This window comes from Crocodylus siamensis, chromosome 12 (genome assembly GCF_052110815.1).
Source record: "Crocodylus siamensis isolate JL-2025a chromosome 12, ASM5211081v1, whole genome shotgun sequence".
NCBI lineage: Eukaryota > Metazoa > Chordata > Crocodylia > Crocodylidae > Crocodylus > Crocodylus siamensis.
The window spans coordinates 41,435,898-41,456,001 of record NC_143406.1 but is presented as its reverse complement, the minus strand read 5'-3'; the positions used below and the strand labels follow the sequence as shown (position 1 = coordinate 41,456,001).

General features: G+C 49.6%; 1 protein-coding gene across 1 annotated transcript in view; it reads left to right on the top strand.

Moving 5' to 3' along the window:
* Nucleotides 1-5,879: 5,879 nt before the first annotated feature.
* The window catches only part of MICALL2 (MICAL like 2), a 37,831-nt gene continuing 23,606 nt past the window's right edge, over nucleotides 5,880-20,104 (top strand). The window contains exons 1-2 of the mRNA XM_090024208.1: nucleotides 5,880-6,075; nucleotides 16,953-17,001. Coding sequence (XP_089880334.1) covers nucleotides 5,933-6,075; nucleotides 16,953-17,001 — 192 coding nt within the window. The 5' untranslated portion in view covers nucleotides 5,880-5,932. The remainder of the gene's footprint in view (nucleotides 6,076-16,952; nucleotides 17,002-20,104) is intronic.

Genomic DNA, 20,104 nt, shown 5'->3' with positions numbered 1-20,104 from the left:
GGCAATGCAGACACACCCACAGTAACTTTGAATTCGCTTTGAAGAGCTAATCCCTGGGCATTGGGTGAGACATGTAGCCAAAGAGCAGGCTGCCAAACCCATCTGACTAGCAGGGCATACTCGGGCAGCTATTTCAAACTGAGCACTTTGGTGCAGAAGTGTACCTGCTTCTGGTACTTGCCTGGTGTAGCGTCTACACTGCAGTCGCAGGGTGGCTCAGAGGGACTCTTGCTTTGTCCCCCACCAATGAAAGCCGAGATTCCCATGTAATCAGCAGATCCCAGAGCCAGAGTTTTAAATAAAGCCCCACCAGACACTACAAGACTTATGATAAATGCAGGAGACCTGTCAACACTAGAGATGCAGTGTATGGAAGTGCAGGATGCGTGTAAGTAGTAGCAGAGCTGACCCCTGTAGCAGCGGTGTCCAGGCAAGGCTTGTTTGGGACATGCTCACTATGCTCTTGCCATCTACAATGCTAATCAAAAAAGATGAGGAATATTTTAGGGAAAATCCAAGCTAGAAATGCTTCCAAGTCCTCCAAGCTGCTTACATGCAGGCATTGGGAGAAGTTGAACACAGGCAGGCTTTTACTGTGCTCATATAATGTCCTTTTCTATGTGTGCATGTATGAAAACTCTTGTATGTGTGCTTGCCTGACACCACAGACCTTTGTAGCAAGAAGCAGCTAAGTTTACAAGGGCATGAAGCAAAGAACATCCATACTCCATAAGGAGTGGAAGAGGATTTAGAGCAAGGCAGTCCTAAGGACATAACTGAGATAGCAAGCTAATAATGGCATTACTCTTGGTTCAGTAACATCTACCATTTAAAAAGAAAAAGATCAGTATGGGATGTGAACCCAATGCCTGCGATGTACCAGTGGATGTGTTCTGAGGCTAAATTTTGCTCAGTGTGACCAGCAAGGAGACAAGTAGTGGAGTCTCCATCTCTTGATGTCCTCTGTATTAGACGATTTCTGGTAGGTATGGTTTAGTCGAAAACAAGTTAACTGGTCTCAGTGCAGTGAGAGCTGTAATGCAATGGCTTGTCATCAACAGAAAGCCAGGCTATATAATCTGGCAGTCCTATCTGATCTCTGAAGCTAGTGAATCTATGCCCCTTGCCATACAGCAGTATTCCTGCTCACAAGTCCCCGAGATAGATAAGGGATGAGACATGTTGATTCACTTGGGTATGGGTAGGCAGCTACCTTAAAGGACAAACTATCAGGTTAAAAATAATGTATTTTTTATAAATCAAATGTCCTTCCCAGGGCTACTAATAATGTCCCATTTGAGTCATTACATTTTAAAGGTCAACTAAAGAAAATGTGTAGAATTTAAACGAAGCCGCTCTTTCTCACCATTTGTACTGCTTACATTTTGCATAAATTCTACCCAGCATCAGGTTTTGTTCATAGTACAGTAGTATTTAGATTGCAAATGCTCCATGGGCATGCTTATCTCCAAACAGAGACTCTTTCCACTGAATTTAAAATACAAATCCTGTGAGTACAGTTGTTGCCTGATTATTTCCTCATTTTTCCAGAACCTAGCATTGTAATCTACCTGCAGATAGAGAATTGAGTGTGCACCCTTTGGTCCTGAGTAATTAGACTGTGGTCTCTAACAAAGTCTGCAAGATATAAAGATGTCATGAAAGTTTGATCTGAGAATGGATGGGCTAATCAAGATTTGATATAGACTCTGCTCTTTGTTTTGGAAGTTTCTAACACTAGCCCAGAAACTTCATTTTTTGCCATGTACCTTTTCAATGGGGTGAAACCATCCTCACTTCATACAACATTTCTTTTGCTTGACCTCATCACCAGCCAATTCATTACCAGGGTAATCTGAACAGAAACAGATTTTTATATTCTCCTTTCCTGAGTGCACCCAGCACTAAAAAGCTGTCTGATATAGTATAATATTTCTTATCTGCACCACCCTTCTATTTATTGCTATAGTTGTACACCAACATATGCTAAGGCCTTATTACAAGGGATTCCTATAAATGGCATAAAGGATTAATAATGTATTTATAACACAACTTTGTTTTAGTATAATATGATCTATAAATGTGTAATAAATGTTTTATGATGTTTTTGTAGCCCATTATAAATGATAGATGGGAGACTATAGATGCCACATCAAATATTTATACTGCATTGTGTGCATCATTATGCTGTTACGGTTCATGAAACCATTAATAATAAAGTGAATGGAGATGTAAAAGTTGCCGACATGCCCAGCAAGCCATTTATAATGAAATGTATAATCCTTACCATAAAGTAAATACATTGGCCCGTGATTGTTGATGAAATGAAAATACGTTGTGAATTATTTGTAAGGTATTTATATATTAATGTATATTATCCATATCATGTCACAGCAATGTCATTAATATATTATATTATATGTATTATTAATTCTTTAGACCTAATTTATAGGCAGCTCTTAAAAAAAAACAAAAATCCCTAGCATTACCTTGTGTCCTTTGCTGCTTTGTCAGCTCTACAAGTACATTTATGGTGAGTTGTTTGTCTAAATTGATAGTGTAGAACATCATTAATGGTCTCTGTCCCTTCTGTTTACCCTATTGCTGCTCACCGGGGTAGATCCTCAGCTGACAATGTGCTTCACTGCACCTGACCCAGTCAGTAAGTGCTGCTCCCATGGGGAAAAAACAGCCTAAAATTCATATGTAAGTAGCCCATAGTGAAATTCATTTTCTTGCTGGACTTGACACTGGGGAGCTCAGACCTGTGGGCTGGCTTCTTTCAGCAGCAGCTTTGCTCTGATTTACTGGCATCTGTACTTCAGTGCAGCAGTGTCTGGGAAGCAGTCTGCCCACTTGAGCTACCATTTTAACCTTTTCATTTCTTTTAAGCTCCCTCACCCAGATCCAGACTGTGTATATGAATTTAACTAGTGCTTATTCCACTGAGTGAAAGTGTGAGAGGAGCAATGCTTTAAGTGTGGCTGGAGCCCTGCCTTGCTGTTGGACTGCTCCCTGTTTATCTGCACCAGCGCAAAGCCGCTTTTAAGAGTCACTTTCTATCCACTTTGCATTGGTGTAGATGCCACACAAAATCCAGGGTAACTGTTTTGGGCCCTGTAGCTGCACATTGCTATTGCAGTCAAGCCACCGAGTCCATATCCCCTAAGTCAGTGGTTCTCCACTTCTTTAGGCTCAAGCAGCCCTCAAGAAATGCCAGCTTTTAGTTTTAATTTGTTTTTTGACTACAGAAAAATAATAAAGCATGTTTTCTGCTGCAAAGAACTCACAAAGACCACAGCAGGGCAGAATGTTTTTGACACTGTGGATTCCTCTGACATGTCTGGGTTTATCTTGTGAACCATGTTTATGTACCTAACAGTGCTAACATTGTGTGGCACCCTGCAGCACCCTTGAAAGGATCTCAAGGCACCCTATGGATCTGCAACCTCCTGGTTGAGAATCACTGTCCTAAGTCCAATTGTTCAGTACACTGGAAGCCAGGAACTTCCCAGCTGTAATCAAAATCACTTTTGTGTCCTACTGCCTCTTCCAATTTTTCACGGAAATCCTGCATCTGCTAGCACTGCCTACAGCTCTGGCTTTATGGGGCTGAGTATCCAACCTGCAGGCTGGGTTTGGGTTGGGTATCCAAACTGCAGGTTGGGTCCCTTCCAGCCCCGCTTCTCCATGACGCTACGATTTCAAGTTAGGAGCTGATCTGGGGCCGAGCAGTTCCCAAGCTAGGGGCCATCTGCTTGAGGCTCCTCTTTAACACACCACTGGCCACTTCTTGCATTGGGGCTGAGTAGAGTTAAATAAAATACAGGGCAGGAAAGTCAGGGCTGGAAGTATCACACCTAGGGTGTCTCTGGGGACATTTATTTTATTTGGAGAAGCATGAGAAAAGCCAAAGTAAGCTCTTCCAAAGGATACACTGTTTTTGGGGGGATATTATCAACCAGGCAACAGGACCAGGAGCAGCTACACAAGCAGGGAATACAGAGACATGCTCACTACGGGGTGGTCAGGTCTCCGGGCTCTCAGAATCCTCCTGGTCGGAGGCTAACTCCAGACTTTGCCTCCACAAAGCCCCCCTGCCTTTGTGCGGGGGCATTTTATACAGTTCAGGCTCAACCCTCTGCTCCTGCCCATTCCTCTGAGATGAGGCTCTCTTGGCCAGATCAGCAGGGAGCCAGGAAGTCGAGTCATGGCCTGGGACCACTGTTCTTTTCTAGGGTGGCTTGAGTAGCAGGGGTACGATCCCTGGCCTGCACATCTCTGCTGCCCTGAGCCTGTCCCTCCCCATCTGCTGCCCCTAGAATCACAGAGAAGTCAGGCTAGAAGGGACCCCCAGAGGTCATTTAGTCCAGTGTTTCTCAATCCAGGGGTTGTGACCCAAAATTGGGTCTCAAGAATATTTGAAAGTGTCCCTAGCATGTCCCAGAAGAACACAGGAAAGCATGGGTTTTCCCTGGCAGGGGGCTATGGGTCGGGACTGGCCATTGATCTTTACCAATGGGTTCCAGTACAGGCAGTCCTCGGACTTTTGACACAATTGGTTCCTAAAAACTGCATTTTAAGTCAAAACGTTGCAACTCAGAACCGATTTTCTCATAGGAAACAATTATTATAAATGGGGAGTTGGTTCCTGAACCAAGGCCCCATACCCTATTTTCACCAAAAATAACCCAGAATTTTGTACTCAGTCAACTGTAGATGAGTAATATAGCTACATTAATGTATTTATATTGTAAATAGCAATCATATTGATTTGGAAAGACTTTTTTGAGGTGACTTGTCTGGACTTTTTTGAAGGGCTCTTGGCTGGAGTTTCCTCAGGAGTCCTGGCTGCAGGTTTTCTGGAGTCTTGTCTGCTTTCTTAAAGAAAGTGTCCAAGGCAGTTTGGACAGATGTTCTCCAGGGAGACGGGTGGCACAGCAAACATATTTGCTGGCGTGGCATCAGATCAAGTGTCATAAAGTCGAAACTGATGCCAGAAAGTTGAAATGGTGCCAATTTATCAAGGTTGTAGGCATTGGCAACGTGTAGCAGGTGCACGTGCACCCTGAGATTGGTGGTGCACCCCGACGTCACTTGGAGGTGCTCAGCACTTGCCCCCCAGCACTGTCAGCGGCATCTCCAGGTGGTTACCAGTTGCCGCCTGCTGCCACCGATGCTGCCAGCGGTCGCCACCCCCACCCTCTGGGGGCACGCGTCGTTCATGGTTGTAAGTGCGAAACGTTGAAACGTTGCAACTCGAAGCGTTGCAAGTCGAGGGCTGCCCGTGCAAAAAAGAAGGGTGAGCACCACTCTTTAGTCCAAGCCTCTCCTGGAGGCAGGACCATCCCTCTCCAAGCACCCCGGAGCATCGTTTCTCAGCCTGCGGTGTGCGTACCCCTGCGGGTACGTGGGTGCCCCAACACTTTCTCTCTCACCCGCTTTCCCTCTCAAAACTATGGCAAAGAAGTTGGCGCGCCGCACGGGGTTCAACCCTCCTATCTGGGGCCAGCGTCGCCTCTTGCCTTTGCACCCCCGGCGGGAAAGGTGGCAACCCCTCCGCGCTCCGGATCAGACATCTGTCGTGTCACGGCCTTGCAGACACAGCCCTTCTTCCAACACATGGCACACATTAGTCTGCAAATATAAAACCCCCTGGAGACCGGGATACTTGCTAACGTTTTCAGGAGTTAGGGGGCACTTGCTACTTAGGTTATGAAACACTGCCCCGGAGAGCAGTCACCTCAGGCTGCTCCCGGCCGGCACGCGGGAAGCACGAGCGCCACCCCGGCTCGCCTCCTCGTTGCCACGGTGACCGCGGGGCGGCGCGGACGGCGGGGGCGGGGGCGGGGCGGGGCCTGCGGCGGGGCGGCGCCGGAGTCGCGCCGGAGTCGGAGCGGCGCGGTGCGGCGCGGCGCCGGGGGGCACGAGCATGGCAGCCATCAAGAACCTGCAGCTGTGGTGCAAGCAGCAGTGCGAGGGCTACCGGGACGTGAGCATCACCAACATGACCACCTCGTTCCGCGACGGGCTGGCCTTCTGCGCCATCCTGCACCGCCACCGGCCCGAGCTGCTGTGAGTACCGGCCCCGGGGGATGGCGGAGGGCGGTCCTGCAGCCCCGGAGAGGCTCCCTGGCTTCGCTGCCTGCTTTCTTCCCCAGCCGCAGTCAAGCGGTCTGTAAACCCGGGTTTCGGCTCCAGCCGGGGCTGAGCGCAGCAGCTCGGGCAGCACCCGGCGGCGTGTGGCACCGGGCAGGGTGCTGGGCTGGATGCCCCGCTTGGTCGTGAGCCGGGTCCGGAGCGCCGTGCCAGCGCACAGCTGAAAACCTCCCAGCAAATGGCTTCTCTCTTCCCATTTGCACGTTTATTTTTCTTTTATTCCTCTCTCCTCTTGCTCTGGTTGGGAAAGGCTGTGGCTGAGCTGTAAACACTTAAAACCGCGGCCCTTCTGTTGCAAAACCAGTTTAAACACCGGCCCGGGAATGTTTCCTTCTTCGGCAGTTAATGTTTGCTTAGGCTCTGCTTTCCATGCTGAGCCAAACGGCAAGTCCGTCACTTATTAGCCGGGAAGTAGATGCTGGTTCAAGAAAACACAACTTTAAAAACAGCCCTGGGATTTTCCAGGCAGGCTTCTCCTCTCCCGGGGAAGTTTTATAGGAGCTGCTTTGGAGAGAGCCTGTGTGACCTCTCCTCCTCCCCATGGAGACGGGGAGAGTGTCTGCTTTCAGAGGAGCTCTTTGTTAAGGCAGGAGGGGCCCGGACAGCATTTTAGCAGCACCTGGACGGCTGCAAATTGCTTGTTTCCACATTTAGAGCCTGGTCCTATGAGACACGGTACTGTCCGCTCCCCGTGCCTTCGTTGTGCGCAGAAGCTCGTTTCCTGAAGGCTGGAGTTGCTTAACACCTTGTCCCAAGAACTTTTTAGAGGGACACGTCTCTCTTGCGTGGCAGGACCCATCAGGGCCGGACACAGGCATGGGTGACCTGGGTGGCCGCCCCGGGGCCCAGACAGAAAGGGGGCCCAAAAATGAAACGAAGCGCAACAACAAAAAATCATTATCTCTGGCAAATTGGGGCCCAATACTTAAAGTTGGCCCTGGAGCCACCAGGAGTCCCTGCTGCCCATGCTGTGGTGTTCTGGGTGCTTTTTTACTTTGGAGCTGGTAGGAGAAGAGGGAGAATGAAGTGAGGTGGCACAGAGAAGGTTTCCCTGCAATATTGATTTGGGCCTTGAGCAGGGACGTATTCACCTGGTGGAGGACAGGCTTTGTGTTGTATGATTCTGGCTTCCCGCAGGTCCTTCAGCTCTGCCTCCCTTGCTCTCTGCCGGCTAGGTTTTGCTTGTGGAGATCTCTCCTACAGGTGTGTTCTTCCTTATGAAAATCCTGCCCGCCTTTGAGGCGCGCTGGGCCCTGGAGGGCGCGCTGTGCCGGGTGGAGGATGGCCGTCTCAAATACGCGCTCTGATGTCATGACCGGTCTGGGCGACCGGGCTGGCTCGGGGTTGAACTGCGACTTCCAGCTCTGCCGCGTCCTGGGCCCTCGCCAGGCTGCCTTTTTGCTCTCTTTTGGGTGGAAGTTGAAGGCTTTGGGACGTGTATGAGGGGATGGAGCAGGGTCTGAATCGGTTAGGACTGTGTGGCCGGCACGCCAACCGCGTAGCATGTGAGACACGACGTGAAATGCAGCGAAGGTGTCTGTCACGGTGTGATGTGTGGGTGGTTTGGTTGGCCCGGGGGTTTTGCTTTTGGCCCGGGATTTGGGGTGCGTGGGACGCACTTTTGCGGACGGGCTGTGGCTCGGATCTCTTTGTAATACTTGGGTGGGCATGAATTCCCTTGCCCAATTTGGGTTCTGGATCCGAGGACAAAGAGACTTGTCCGATCTCGTTTTTGGGTTGGTAGTAAGTTGTTGGTGCTTTCGCTTGCAAGCGGCCACCATTGTTGTACCCCTGAACCCCTGAATAAAGTATTTAAAAAATCAAATCCTTATGAAAATCCAAAGAAGCAACCACTGTCTCTTCCCCCGCCATATATTTCTGTGAACTGTGCTGGGAAGTAGCCCCAGCTGTAGCATAAGTAACAGCCCACTCTCCTGCTCCCTTTTCTGAAGTTTACTCTTTTCTCTTTTCTTTGATCAGGTGCCCTGGTGTAACCCTATGCATTTCCAGCCATATTTCCTTATTTGCTGTCTTAGAGGCTCTCTGCATGACTCCCAAGGTTTCCTTTCCTTTCTATTATTTGGAGTCAGTAAGATGGGAAACGTGGGGAGAAGGGTTTATTTGAACAGCAAACGCTCACAAAAAACCGTGCCAAGTCCTGGCTGGCTTTGCACGTCCCACCATTACAAACCTGGATGCTCAGGGATTACAGGCAGGGGCTCAGCTCTGAAAAGTCCTGCCGGGTGGTGTATAAGTCTTAGGCTATCTGCCTAGAGCAGTGGGCAGATGCATTTTAAATATTCTTCTTCATTAGAGCTACTTGGAAAATGTTCCTTGGGATTTCTCTGTGTTTTTGCTAAACTGCTGTTCAGCAACTTCTGGAAGCTTTTTGCCTAGCTGCGACCAACCCTATTTCAGATATGGACCTCCTCAGACAGATGAGCACAGGGCTGTAAATGATAAGACTTTCAGCTCTGATCGTGTTGCTTGTGTGAATTTGAGCAGAGAAACGCAATGAAGCAGGGCACAGTGCTGCTGGAAGGAAGTCATGCCTTTTGACAGGTGGCAGTTGTGATTGTAGGTGGTCACAGGTACCTCTGAGTTAATGGCCCGGGTATTCCTTCACATTCTCAGTAAAACAGAGTTTGTAAAGTCCACTCGAGCATGCTGGACCGTTTCTCAGGTGAATTGCTAGCAGGGAGGTGGGTTGTGCATAGTTTCATAGTTGGTCGGGTCAGAAGGGACCTGAGCAGATAATTGAGTCTGACCCCCTGCCATGGCAGGAAAGAGTACTGGGGTCACACGACCCCAGCAAGGTGTCCATCTAACCTCCTCTTCAAGACCCCCAGGGTAGGAGCCTGCACCACTTCCCTTGGAAGTTGGTTCCAGATCCTAGCCACCCTGACCGTGAAGTCGCGCCTCCTAACGTCTAGTCTGAATCTACCCTCTGCCAGCTTGTGACCTTTATTCCTGGTCATGCTCGGGGGAACAGGGATCCCCCAGTGCCTGCTGGTCCCCTCAGACTAGTTTGTAACAGGCCACTAGATCCCCCTCAGCCTTCTCTTGTGGAGGCTGAACAGGCTCAGGTCCCGCCGCCTCTCCTCATAGGGCCTGCCCTGCTGCCCCCGGATCATGTGAGTGGCCTCTGGACCCTCTCCATGCTGTCCACATCCCTCCTGCAGTGCGACACCCAGAACTGGGCGCAGTCCTCCAACTGCGGCCTGACCAGTGCCGCATAGAGGGGGAGGATCACCTCCTTGGACCTGCTTGAGATGCGTCTGTGGATGCATGACAAGGTGCGGTTGGCCTTCCTGACTGCGTCCCCACACTGCCGGCCCATGTTCATCTTGGAGTCAATGATGACGCCCAGATCCTTTTCTGCCTCTGCCCCAATGAGAAGGGAGTTCCCCAGCCTGTAGGTATGCTGCTGGTTCTTCCTCCCAGGTGCAGCACCTTGCACTTGTTGGTGATGAATCCCATCCTGTTCTCATCCGCCCACCCTGTCACCTGTCTAGGTCCGATTGCAGCCTATTCCTCCCTTCTAGTGTGCCCACATCCCCCCACATCTTAGTGTTGTCTGCGAATTTGAACAGGCATCCAAGTCACTGGTGAAGATGTTGAACAGCGCGGGCCCGAGGACCGAGCCCTGGGGGACCCCACTGCCCACGTCCCTCCAGGTCGAATAAGACCCGTCCACCACCACGCTCTGGGTGCGGCCCTCCAGCCAGTTGGTGACCCATCTGACTGTGTGAGTGTCAACACCACAGCCCCCAGTTTCTTAATGAGAACAGGGTGAGAGACGGTGTCGAAGGCCTTCCGAAAGTCCAGAAAGACTACGTCCGCTGCTACCCCTGCGTCTAAGGATTTGGTGACCTGGTTGTAGAAGGCCACCCGGTTGGTCTGACGGGACCTGCCGCTAATGAACCCGTGTTGGTTGCCCCTAAGCATAATCTCCTCTGCCGGCCCCTCGTAGACATGTGTCAGAATAATTTTCTCAAAAAGCTTGCCCAGGATCGAGGTAAGACTGACTGGCCTATAGTTCCCCAGGTCCTCCTTCCTCTCTTTTTTTGAAGATGGGAACCACACTGGCCCTCTTCCAGTCCTCTGGCACCACACCAGAGCACCACGAGTGCTCGTACAGCCGTGCCAGGGGTCCCGCAATGGCCTCAGCTAATTCCCTCAGCACTCGGGGGTGGACATCGTTCGGAACAGCTGATTTTAAACACATCCAGTCCCTCCAGAAGTTCCCCGAGGAGATCCTCCCTGGCCTGGGTGCGCCTCCCCTGGGGCCTGAGGGGGGGCGGGGGGGGGGCTGATCCGGTCCCTGTTCAGGAAAATGGAGGCAAAGAAATTGTTAAATAGGTTATCTTTGTCATCTGGTGTGATGACCAGATTTCCCAGCATGTCTTGCAGAGGCCCCACGTTACCCGGTACCTTCTTTTTGCTCCCTATGTATTTAAAAAAGGACTTCTTGTTGTCCTTGATCCGGGTGGCTAGTCCCAGTTCCACCTCCACCGAGACATGCATTTGTGTCGTTCATCACGGGGGGCCTGAAGTAATTTCTCCTGCTGTTTCTGGGAAAGATCCTAGTAGGAGATTTAAGGGCAAGGCTTTGGAAGTAAAACTAGAGTGGGATAATTGGTATTTGGAGAGCGCTGTATGCTTGCGACAGAGCTTGCTTGTGCACACAGACCGCTTACAGAGCAGCAGCAGCAGCAGGGAGAATGTTGTAACGCTGGGTTTTTCTCTCCCGACCTAGGCAGGTGACATCTCCGGACTGGTGGGATATGCAGGAAAGGGTGCTGCTTGCTTCAGGACACTTCAGCAGGCGGCAAACCTTTGTGTTAATCTGTTTCTATTCTGGGGTCTGGAGTCTGGTATCTTTCTCTCTCTCTTTTTTTTTTAAAACTCTTCCTGTTTCCTGCCAGAGAGCATATGGCGAATAGGATAACTTTTGAAGTAGCTGATGTCAGTTCTGTGTTATCAGAGCCCGTGGCAGGCTGCTTATGGTCAGAACTGCGTTTCCCAGTCGCTCCAGGACTCTAGGGCAGATTGGACTTTGATAAAAAAAGTAATACAGGGCTGAACAAACAGGAAAATTCAGTTTCCTTTCATCCCAACAAAGGAACACTTCTTGTCATCCCCCAACATGCCCTTTCACAGCATCTCAGAGATGCTTGAGTTCATTGATGGCTGAGGAACAAAGCCAGAGTATTAAGTGATTGCTTGTCAGAGAAAGGGAACTTTCCTTGTTGGTATGATATCTAAGATACGAGCTGTGGTGTTTGTAACCTTGGCATCGACCACTGAAGGCAATGCCATTGGCCACATTGGGGGTTTCTGACAGTCTATCCCAAAAAGTAAATCAGAAAACCAAGGAACTGAGCTCTCTCTTTAGCTCTATTAGCTCCAGATGTTGTGGAGAAGTTTTGCTGGCAAGGTTTTGATTAAGCTCTTTCTTCCCCTCCCTCTCCCTTTCAGCCTGTGGATATTGTTCTTTCCCAGGTTGTGAAATGGCATGACTTCCCCTGTGTGGGAATTTTGAATGGGTCTGAAATCCTTTGAACACTAGAGGCTGAGTAGCATTAGGTGACTGGAACTGAGGATCTCTTGAGTGTTGCCTGCACTTCTTCAGGAAAGGTTTGCACGGTTATCATCGGCTAGTGAGATCAGGCAAACCTGGGCAGCAGGGCGGGGTCTGTACGTAGATCCTGCAGATAGGAGTGGAGTGGGTAGCGCTGCAGGACAGACACAGGTGACTGTAACTGGGGACTCCGGACTTTGGTGTGCGGGTCGGCCCGGGGGTAACTACCCTGGAGTTTGAGAACCACGGTGAGTTTGCTTAGCAGTACACAGAGCCAGACTATTTGCTTTTACTTGCCCAGCCTGTCTGAACAACCTGCTTGCCAGCACTGAAATCAATAAGCCGTAGCACTCCCAGACACCAACTCCCTTTGGGCTGGGTCAAGAAAGGAGTGAAGCACAGCAGCTCTGAACATCGCAGTGCCTCCTGGGCATCTGGGCCCAAGCAGAGCACAGAGCCTAGAGTTTGGTGACCAGGCTCCTTGCACGCGTGTGGGGTGCAAGGTGCAGCACACACGATTGTGCTGTGTGGAGCTGCCAAGAGCTAGTGATAGAGAAACTCCGAGAATGGGGTGGGTCTGAAATCCTGCCCTGCTGAGTCTTCAATGCCTTCCTTCACTAGTGATTCCTACCTTAAGCCCTCCCTGTTTGGGAAGTGCCTGTGACTTTTCCTTCAACTAGTGAGCAGGGCTCACTCTTTTCTTTTAAAACAGTGAAGAGTCCCTCTGCTTTCATGATAGCCTCGTGGTTAGTGCACTTAGGATGCGGAAGACTTACACGTTTTGTACTCCTCTCTGCCCGAGAGGACTCGCACAGGTATCCCAAGTGCCTGACGTCAGGGTGTCCAAAGGTGCGGGCAGTCGTTCTCGACCCTTTCTATTGAGGCTGATTCTACCTAGAAGAGTTGAAGATGTGTTGCCCTGAGAAGGGGAGTAAGAGTGAGAAGGACTGGAGCCTCTTTGTTACCTCGGGCACCTGCGAGAGGGAAGGCCTGGGTTGCAGTCCTGGCTCCAAGGGCTGTTCCTGTATTTTGCATCCTTCTCCATAACTGAGCAGGCTTCAACAGGAGGGGCTGGGGGTGGCACCATCCCATCACATGCAGGTGGAAGAGGCATTGGCAGCCACTGTATTTTTTGCGGATTGAGGAACGCCTCCCAAGTAGAGTCCACAGGGGAGAGATGGGGATGCCCCATTCATGGATCCCGACGGGACTTTTGTGTGAAGTAGGAGTCGAGCTGTGCAGTGCAATCAAGACCGTGGGCTTCTGGGTATGTGGAGACCTGAGACTTCAGGTATTTGGGGAACTTTTAAGCTCAAATCTGGAGCTCTCTGGGGACTTTCAGTGCCTGCAGGGTTTGGCAGGAATCATATGGGGGGGTTTTCTGGATCACAGTTATGGATTTAGGCAGAACTTGGATATCTCAGTCCCTTTCTATATCTGACCTTTTGTCCTCTGCAGGCTGGAGGATGGGCGTGGGCTGCAGTTCAGGGGTGTGCAAATTGCGCTTCACCTGCCTCTGTAGGGGACTCGCCCTAGGCTTTTCAGAGGCCTGAGGCAAAGTAAAGCTTTGCAGAAAGTGTGCAGCTCCTCTTTCGTCTGCAATTACATGGTCTTGAGCTGGCCTGTGTGTGACTTTGTGGTTGAGAGTTTGGGAAGGTTGTGGGCTGGTGGGCGTGCACAAGCCGCTTGTCTGCAGTGGCATAAGGCTGAAGCTGCCGCTGGTGGAACAGGCTGGGCTTATATCTGCAGGCCTGCGCAAGGGTTGTGCTGCTATAGGCACATGGCTCCACAGAGCACGACCTGCTGCTCCTAGGGAACAAGGTAGAAAGACGCGCAAAGCTGAGCCACTTAAGGTCATCCTGACCTTCCCCACGGGCAGCTTCTGCCCTTGGCCGCGGCGAGCAGCTGTGGGATCGTGCTGCGTCGGTAGATCCGCTGGCTGAGTTGAAGGAGCAGCCGGGAGTCTTCCTAAGGAAACACCTGTGCTGGGGAGGGACTCTGAGACGGGACGAGCTGCAGCCCCGTGGAGGCGGCAGGGCTGTGGCAGCAGATTGCTCATGCGGCGCAGGGGCACAGGCTGCCTCTCTGCTCAGGGAAGAGCTTGTGCCCTCAGGAAAAGCTGTGGGTACAGGCTCCCATACAAACTCCTTTTCGTTCTCTTTTGCCATCCCAGGATTTCCTGAAGGGCCGGACAAATGTTTCTCCACCCTCCCCATTAACAGAGTTGCCTGTGTCTCTTCAGTGGAGAAATCTCAGGCTCTGATTTAGTTTTCCCATTGTTTTAACTTTGCTTCCTGAGGATTATGGTTCTATTGATCCAGAGGACAATTGCTATAACGGACTAAAAAGAGCATTAGCAAGTCAGCTCCCTGAGGAAATATTATATGTCATCTAATTCGTGTGACTAGCTGATGAGGGATCTGTTCTGCAATAGGGAGACGAACAACTGTGGGGGGTCTTAAGGTGGAAACAGCAGCCAACCTGACTGTACAGGTTCTGTTCAGAGAGAAATGAAGGAGATTTCTTAAATGCCCCTCATTAGAGAGACCTGAACTTTTACCTCTTGCTTCCATCCCAAATTTGATTCATCTACTCTTAGTGTCACAGTATCCAAAAATGCAAGGGATTGAAGCAGTGGGGACAAAGCATAGCTGAGACTGAAATTTAATTTATTTAGCACTATTTTAAACCTCTGGCACTGGTAATTTCTGTGCACGCCCCACAGCTGTGCCTAGACAGGTTGAACGATACAGAGCAAAGCCTGGATTTGTCCCAGTGCTGCAGTGCCTTTCCATCGCCAGTCCAGCCTACCTGGACTCCCTGCAAAAAGACCTTATGCTTAAGCTGCTACTGTTTGCTTTTTTCTCAGTGTCCTCAAAAACCTATGTTGTGTGTCCTTAAAAACAGAGACCAGAGTTGGAAAACAACTGTTAGGTCATCTTGTCCAAAGCCTGCGAGGCCCAGACTTTTCCCTGCATTGTATTCTTAAATGATTCAAGTGATAAGTCTCCCCTTGAGGGATTAATCTGGTCTGACAGATTCTGCTGTTAGGGAAAGTTTCCCTTTAGTGTTTAACCTAAATTTATCCATGCGGCTCTTTGATTGTGAGTAGCAAACAGCCTGCAGGGAAGGGAGAGCTAGCTCTTCATGCTGGCATCTTGCATGGTATAGAACTGCCCATGCATGCAGGGTGTTAAAGTTGTACCCATGGGCCACCCATGTTCTTTGTCCCAGGGACATGAATGGTAGGCGGATGTACAGTAGTCCTATAGTGCTGCTGTAGCTGTAATGGTCCAGGGAATATGCAAGAAACAAGATGCATTTGGTAATATCTTTTATTGGACAAACTCAGTAATAGGGAGAGATGTTGGACAAGCTTTTAGGCACTAAAATACCCTTTCTTGATAATAGGAAGATGGTTTTGTTTGGTTTGTCTGGGATGAAGCAGGATGATTTTAATGAGTGTCATGATGTGTTGAGACTCCTTATCATTATTTTCATTATTCCTGCCTCAAGACAATGGTTTAAAAGGAAAGCCCCAAGTCAGGAGTCCATTTGGACAAGGAGAGAGGGGAATGGCTTTGTAAGTCTTGCCTGATTTTATAGTTGGGATTTCTTCATTGGTTCTCACTCCATTCAGCTTACCAGTTCCCATGGGTGATTGCTCAGCTGTGCCATGGAAATAGGCATTCTTGATCTAGACGTGTTGAGCAGAGATATGGTGACAGTTTGCGGCACTGATGAAAGGAAATGATTTCAAAGAAAATGTAGTTGGATCATTTTGAAACCTGAAACAAATGATTGGCTGTTTTCAAACCCCTGTTCACCGAAGGATGAATCTTCCTGCCTTTTTGGAACGTGGCCATTGCTTTTCACTTATTAATAAACCTCTCTTATTTGGTGCTTAACGACCTGCATTCTGTATTAAGTAAATAAGAAACACAGCTTATCCCTTATTTTCAGTGAAGTTTGTGCAAAGGATCTTGTGTTGTGGGGCAAACTTGTATATTCGTACCATGAATTGGGAGTAAGCTTTATCCTGGATTTCTCATATGGTTGTGCTTTGTTCCCTTGAAGTTAGATGAAAAATGGATGGTGGTTTTTTTGGGTTTTTTTAAAAGGAGGCTGCTTAAGAGCTTGAGGAAATCCAAGCAATTGGTTTATAACTCTGCAAAAAAAAAATCACACAAATATTTCTTCTTTTTACCCTCCTGATTAATTCATGTGTCCTCTCTGCTGTAAACATTTTGCTTTAGTTCTGCAACCCCGTAATGTCCTAGTGGCAGTGCGTAAGGACTACAGTGGATGCCAAGGAGCATACTGAATAGGGAATAGGTCATCCTAGAGATATCCGATTCAGTGCTCTGCCTCTACAGCATCCATTTCTGCCACTGTTAGAGACAGCATACTGGGCTAGATAGACCACTGGTCTGACACGATATGGCACTTCTTATATTTGTAAGCAACTGGTTACAAAACTGGAATCAGATAGGTTAGTGTCTGCGTCTGGGCTGAGTGGCCTCATTGGTGGATGTGAATGAGATCTCCAGATTGACTGATGCTTTTTTAGTCTAAGTGGACCGACTTGGACCAGCTGCTTCTATGATGTACGTGACTCCTGTGGTCTCAAGAAGTTCATGAGATTTGCAACCATTTGAGCAAAGCCTTGAAGAAGGGAGCACCACAGCCGGGCCTCCTCTGATGTAGGAAGTCGTTCAGGGACTGGCAAGTCTGAGGGAGGGACCGGGTCCTATGTGCCATTGTTTGGGGAAGTGCTGTTCCTGGCAGATGCTGTGATCTGTCTGGCCTCAGGTGTCTGGTGAAATGGGGAAGGAGCCAGGGCTCTATGAAGGGATGAAGGAAGTCTTCACCTCTCTCTCTTGCCGCAGAACCCTTGGCTTTATGCAGGGGCTTGGCATAGCCCCCTCTGCACGCCTGAGGGTAAGGAAGCAGGCACTGGATGGCAGGGTGAGCCAGAAATGTTCTCGCAGATGGCTGTGCTGGCAGGTTCCACCGAACACCGCTGGCCTTATGAGAGTTCCCTGTTGCAGGTCCTTGTCCATCTGGAATCGTGGATAAAACCTGCTGGGGTTCATCCCCCAGGCCACCTCCCAGTGAATCGGACTCCAAGGGGCGTGGGAAGCTGGCATTGAGGCAGGACACTCTAGATCACCAAAATAATAAAAGATCTCCTTTTTCTGTGTTGCAGAAACTTCAACTCCCTCAGCAAAGAGAATGTCTATGAGAACAACAAGTTGGTAAGTGGCATTAACCCTTTTATGCCTGTTATTACCCCTGACCTGCTCTGTCCCGGACTGTTTTGCCCTGTAGCATGGTGTGCTCTGAATGCTTACCCATGCATAGATCAGATTCCAGTTAACTAGCAAACCTGACACATGAACTACATTGAGCATGATGTGCTTCCAACCCCTTTGGCTCATTCTGTATGCATCTAATTTGCTGTTTGAAAGTGGTTGCTAAAGTGATCTGGCTATTTTAAAGTACCCGGCAGCCATTTAGGTTTCTTTACTGGTTGTGTATTGATACCCGTGTGTGGGAACTAGGTTTTTTAGGGGAGCCACTGCATTGCTCCCCATTGCTCCCCTGCATTGTGTCTGGCTTATGCGGAGCAGAGTGCTCTGCCAGCCCTCCATTAACAATGAAAATGGGGAACAGCTTGTGCAGTGCAACATACTATGAATTGCTCCATCCTCAGTGGTTCCTTTTGCAGGGGGAAGCTTTCCTATGCTGCTTGCCAAGATCCTTGGATGAAAGTCATTTAAAAAATGCCACATTTCATTCAGCTCCCTGCATCTGACATGGCCACAGCCACAACTGTAACCAGAAGAAGAGCCTTGAATGTGGTGTTGAGAACAAGGCCGGCCCGGTGGTTTAATGGCAGTGTGCATTGATGCTCCATGAATCCACATCTTTTAGGGCTGTGCTCCTGGGATTGCCACTGTATAATGGGGTGGGGTTGGGGTAGAGGGGAAGAAGGAGGCAGGACAATAATCCTGTAACCCCAGCCTGGCCCTGGCAGTGAGTTGGCTTCAGGTAGAAAGTAGCTGTGATATGTCAGGGCCTTCAGAGATGGTGGAGATCACCAGGTGAGGGCAGGAGAATGGGAGCTATCCCAGAAAAATAAAGGGATGACTGAGTTCTTCCTTGCTGCTGGCTATTTAGTAGGAATACTGCTACAAGGAATCCTCCTCCTGTCCCCTCTGAGTTGACTTGCTCCTGCTCCATGCCTCAAAGAGGCTTTGTGGGGATGGTGGCCCTCTTGTCCCCAAGGTGTCTGTAGGGCAGATGTTGACTTGCTTGTTGGGGTCAGAACAAGGATTCTGCCTGCCTGGGAGGGGAGGCTCCAGAGACCAAGGCAAAAAGGCTGGAGGTTGAGGGAGAGGCTTTAATATCCTGACCATGTGTTTCTTGGAGACCAGAGTAGGGTTTGAGAGAGGTAGCAGGAACCATCTGAGACTCTCTGTACCCTGAGCCCTGAACAATTATGAGCCGCTGAGAGGCAGTGGGGTCCTGGGGCCTCTGGCTTTCACAAATGTGCTACTTCAGGATGGCTCTGCAGCTTCCGTTGTCCCTCCAGGGAGGGCTGGATCTCAGGCCACCCACCCACTCCCTGCGCTGGAGTCAGGAGCCAAGCGTGGGATGAGCGATTGAAGAAAGGAATTTTCCCTTCCTTCCCCAGAAAAAGAGAGGATGAAGGTTCAGCTGTTGCTGCCTGGCACCAGCCCATGCTGCCTATCGGCCCCTTGGAGTGAGCTGGGATAGGAACAAACCCGCAGCTTGTTCTCTTCAGAGTTTAAGGAGCCTGAGTCCTTTTAACCACTTGCTGGCTGTCACAAGCTCTGCATCTGGAAGTGCAGCAGTGCTTTCCTGGTTGCTGTGTAGGGCCAGTAACTCTGTCCCTATGTTCTCACCCACCTTTCTTTTAGACCCTCCCCCATGTGCTATGAACAGGGTGTGAGCACAAGGGGTGTTGTGCATGGGAGGGACGGAGCAAGAGAGTGTGAAAGCCATGGTGTGAAGGGAGGGAGAGTGTGGCTGGCTGATGAGGCATAGCCAAGCCTCTGGCTGGGAGCAAAAATGACAGAGGCTGGGGGATATTTTTGTTTTTAATTCAGATTTTTTTTGTTTTTAATTTGGATTTTAGGCATTGCATTGTGTCCCTCTCCACCCTCCTCTTGGTGCAGAAAAGAAAGAGGCAGCCTTTTTGCCTCTATTTTGAGGATAGATGTGAAGGGCCGTAATACTAGATTGGGGTGGGCAATTATTTCAGGTGGAGGGCCACCTACTGAGTTTCGGCAAGCCACAGAGGGCCGCATGACAGGCAGCCAGGGGCAGATAAATACTAATTTTCTAAAATTGTTAGGGGCCCTGTGGGCCAGATAGAATGGCCTGGTGGGCCACATCTTGCCCACCCTTGCACTAGATTGTAGAAAGAAAAACTAGAGGAGACTTGTTAAGAGTGGGCTGATATATTTGGAGAATATCCAGTCTGCAGCAGCTCTCGACAGGGCACTGTCAGCACTCGGGGATTGCATGAGATGGGAAATCGCGGTCCTTTCATTTCACCATCTTAGCCCTCCTCTTTCTGTGACCCCCTCGCTCTCCCTTTCTGTTTCTTTTATCCCCATTCACACCTTGCTTATTGGGGGTGCCTGGGTGCTAGCCTCTGCTTCACAGAGGCACCTGGGACAGCTGCAACTCCACAGTTTACATTCACATCAGGATGCCTGTATGCCAGGGCCCTGGGCAGTTGTGGGTGGGTTGTCTGCCCAAAGGGCTCTGTCTTGGGAAGGATGCTTTGAAGCACTGGAGAGCTATTAACTTCTGTGTGTGGCTGATCTTTCTCATTTTGTGGGGTAGCTTTGCTGTCTGTCTGTCTTGTGAAACGAACTGTAGAAGCCATCACAGTTGGTTCTGTTAATGGAAGCGCTTCTGTGTACTCCATACCATCTCCCTCTCGCTTCCGGGATGTATCCATCTTTCTCTCTTCCTTAGTGTTGGTTTCCTCATCATCTTCTCTTTCATCTGTCCTCTTTCTTCCTTCACTGGTTAGCTGTCACTGTCACTGGTTTTGCTGCTGTTGGTTACCTGTGCTAGGTAGATGACCTAAGGTAGGCTTAATTGATTCAGGCTCTCCCCTCCAGTGCAGACTAACTGAAACAGGGATGCATAAGCAGTGGCTGACTTCATCAGAAAGTAAGCTGCTGCTTACAAAAGCTTATGCACCTCTGATTTGGATTAATTCATAAGGTGCAAATGTGTTGTGCCTTCTGCATGACTTCAGACGAACACGGTTAACTACCTGTCTCTCTCCTCCAATGACATTTTTAACATGCCCCC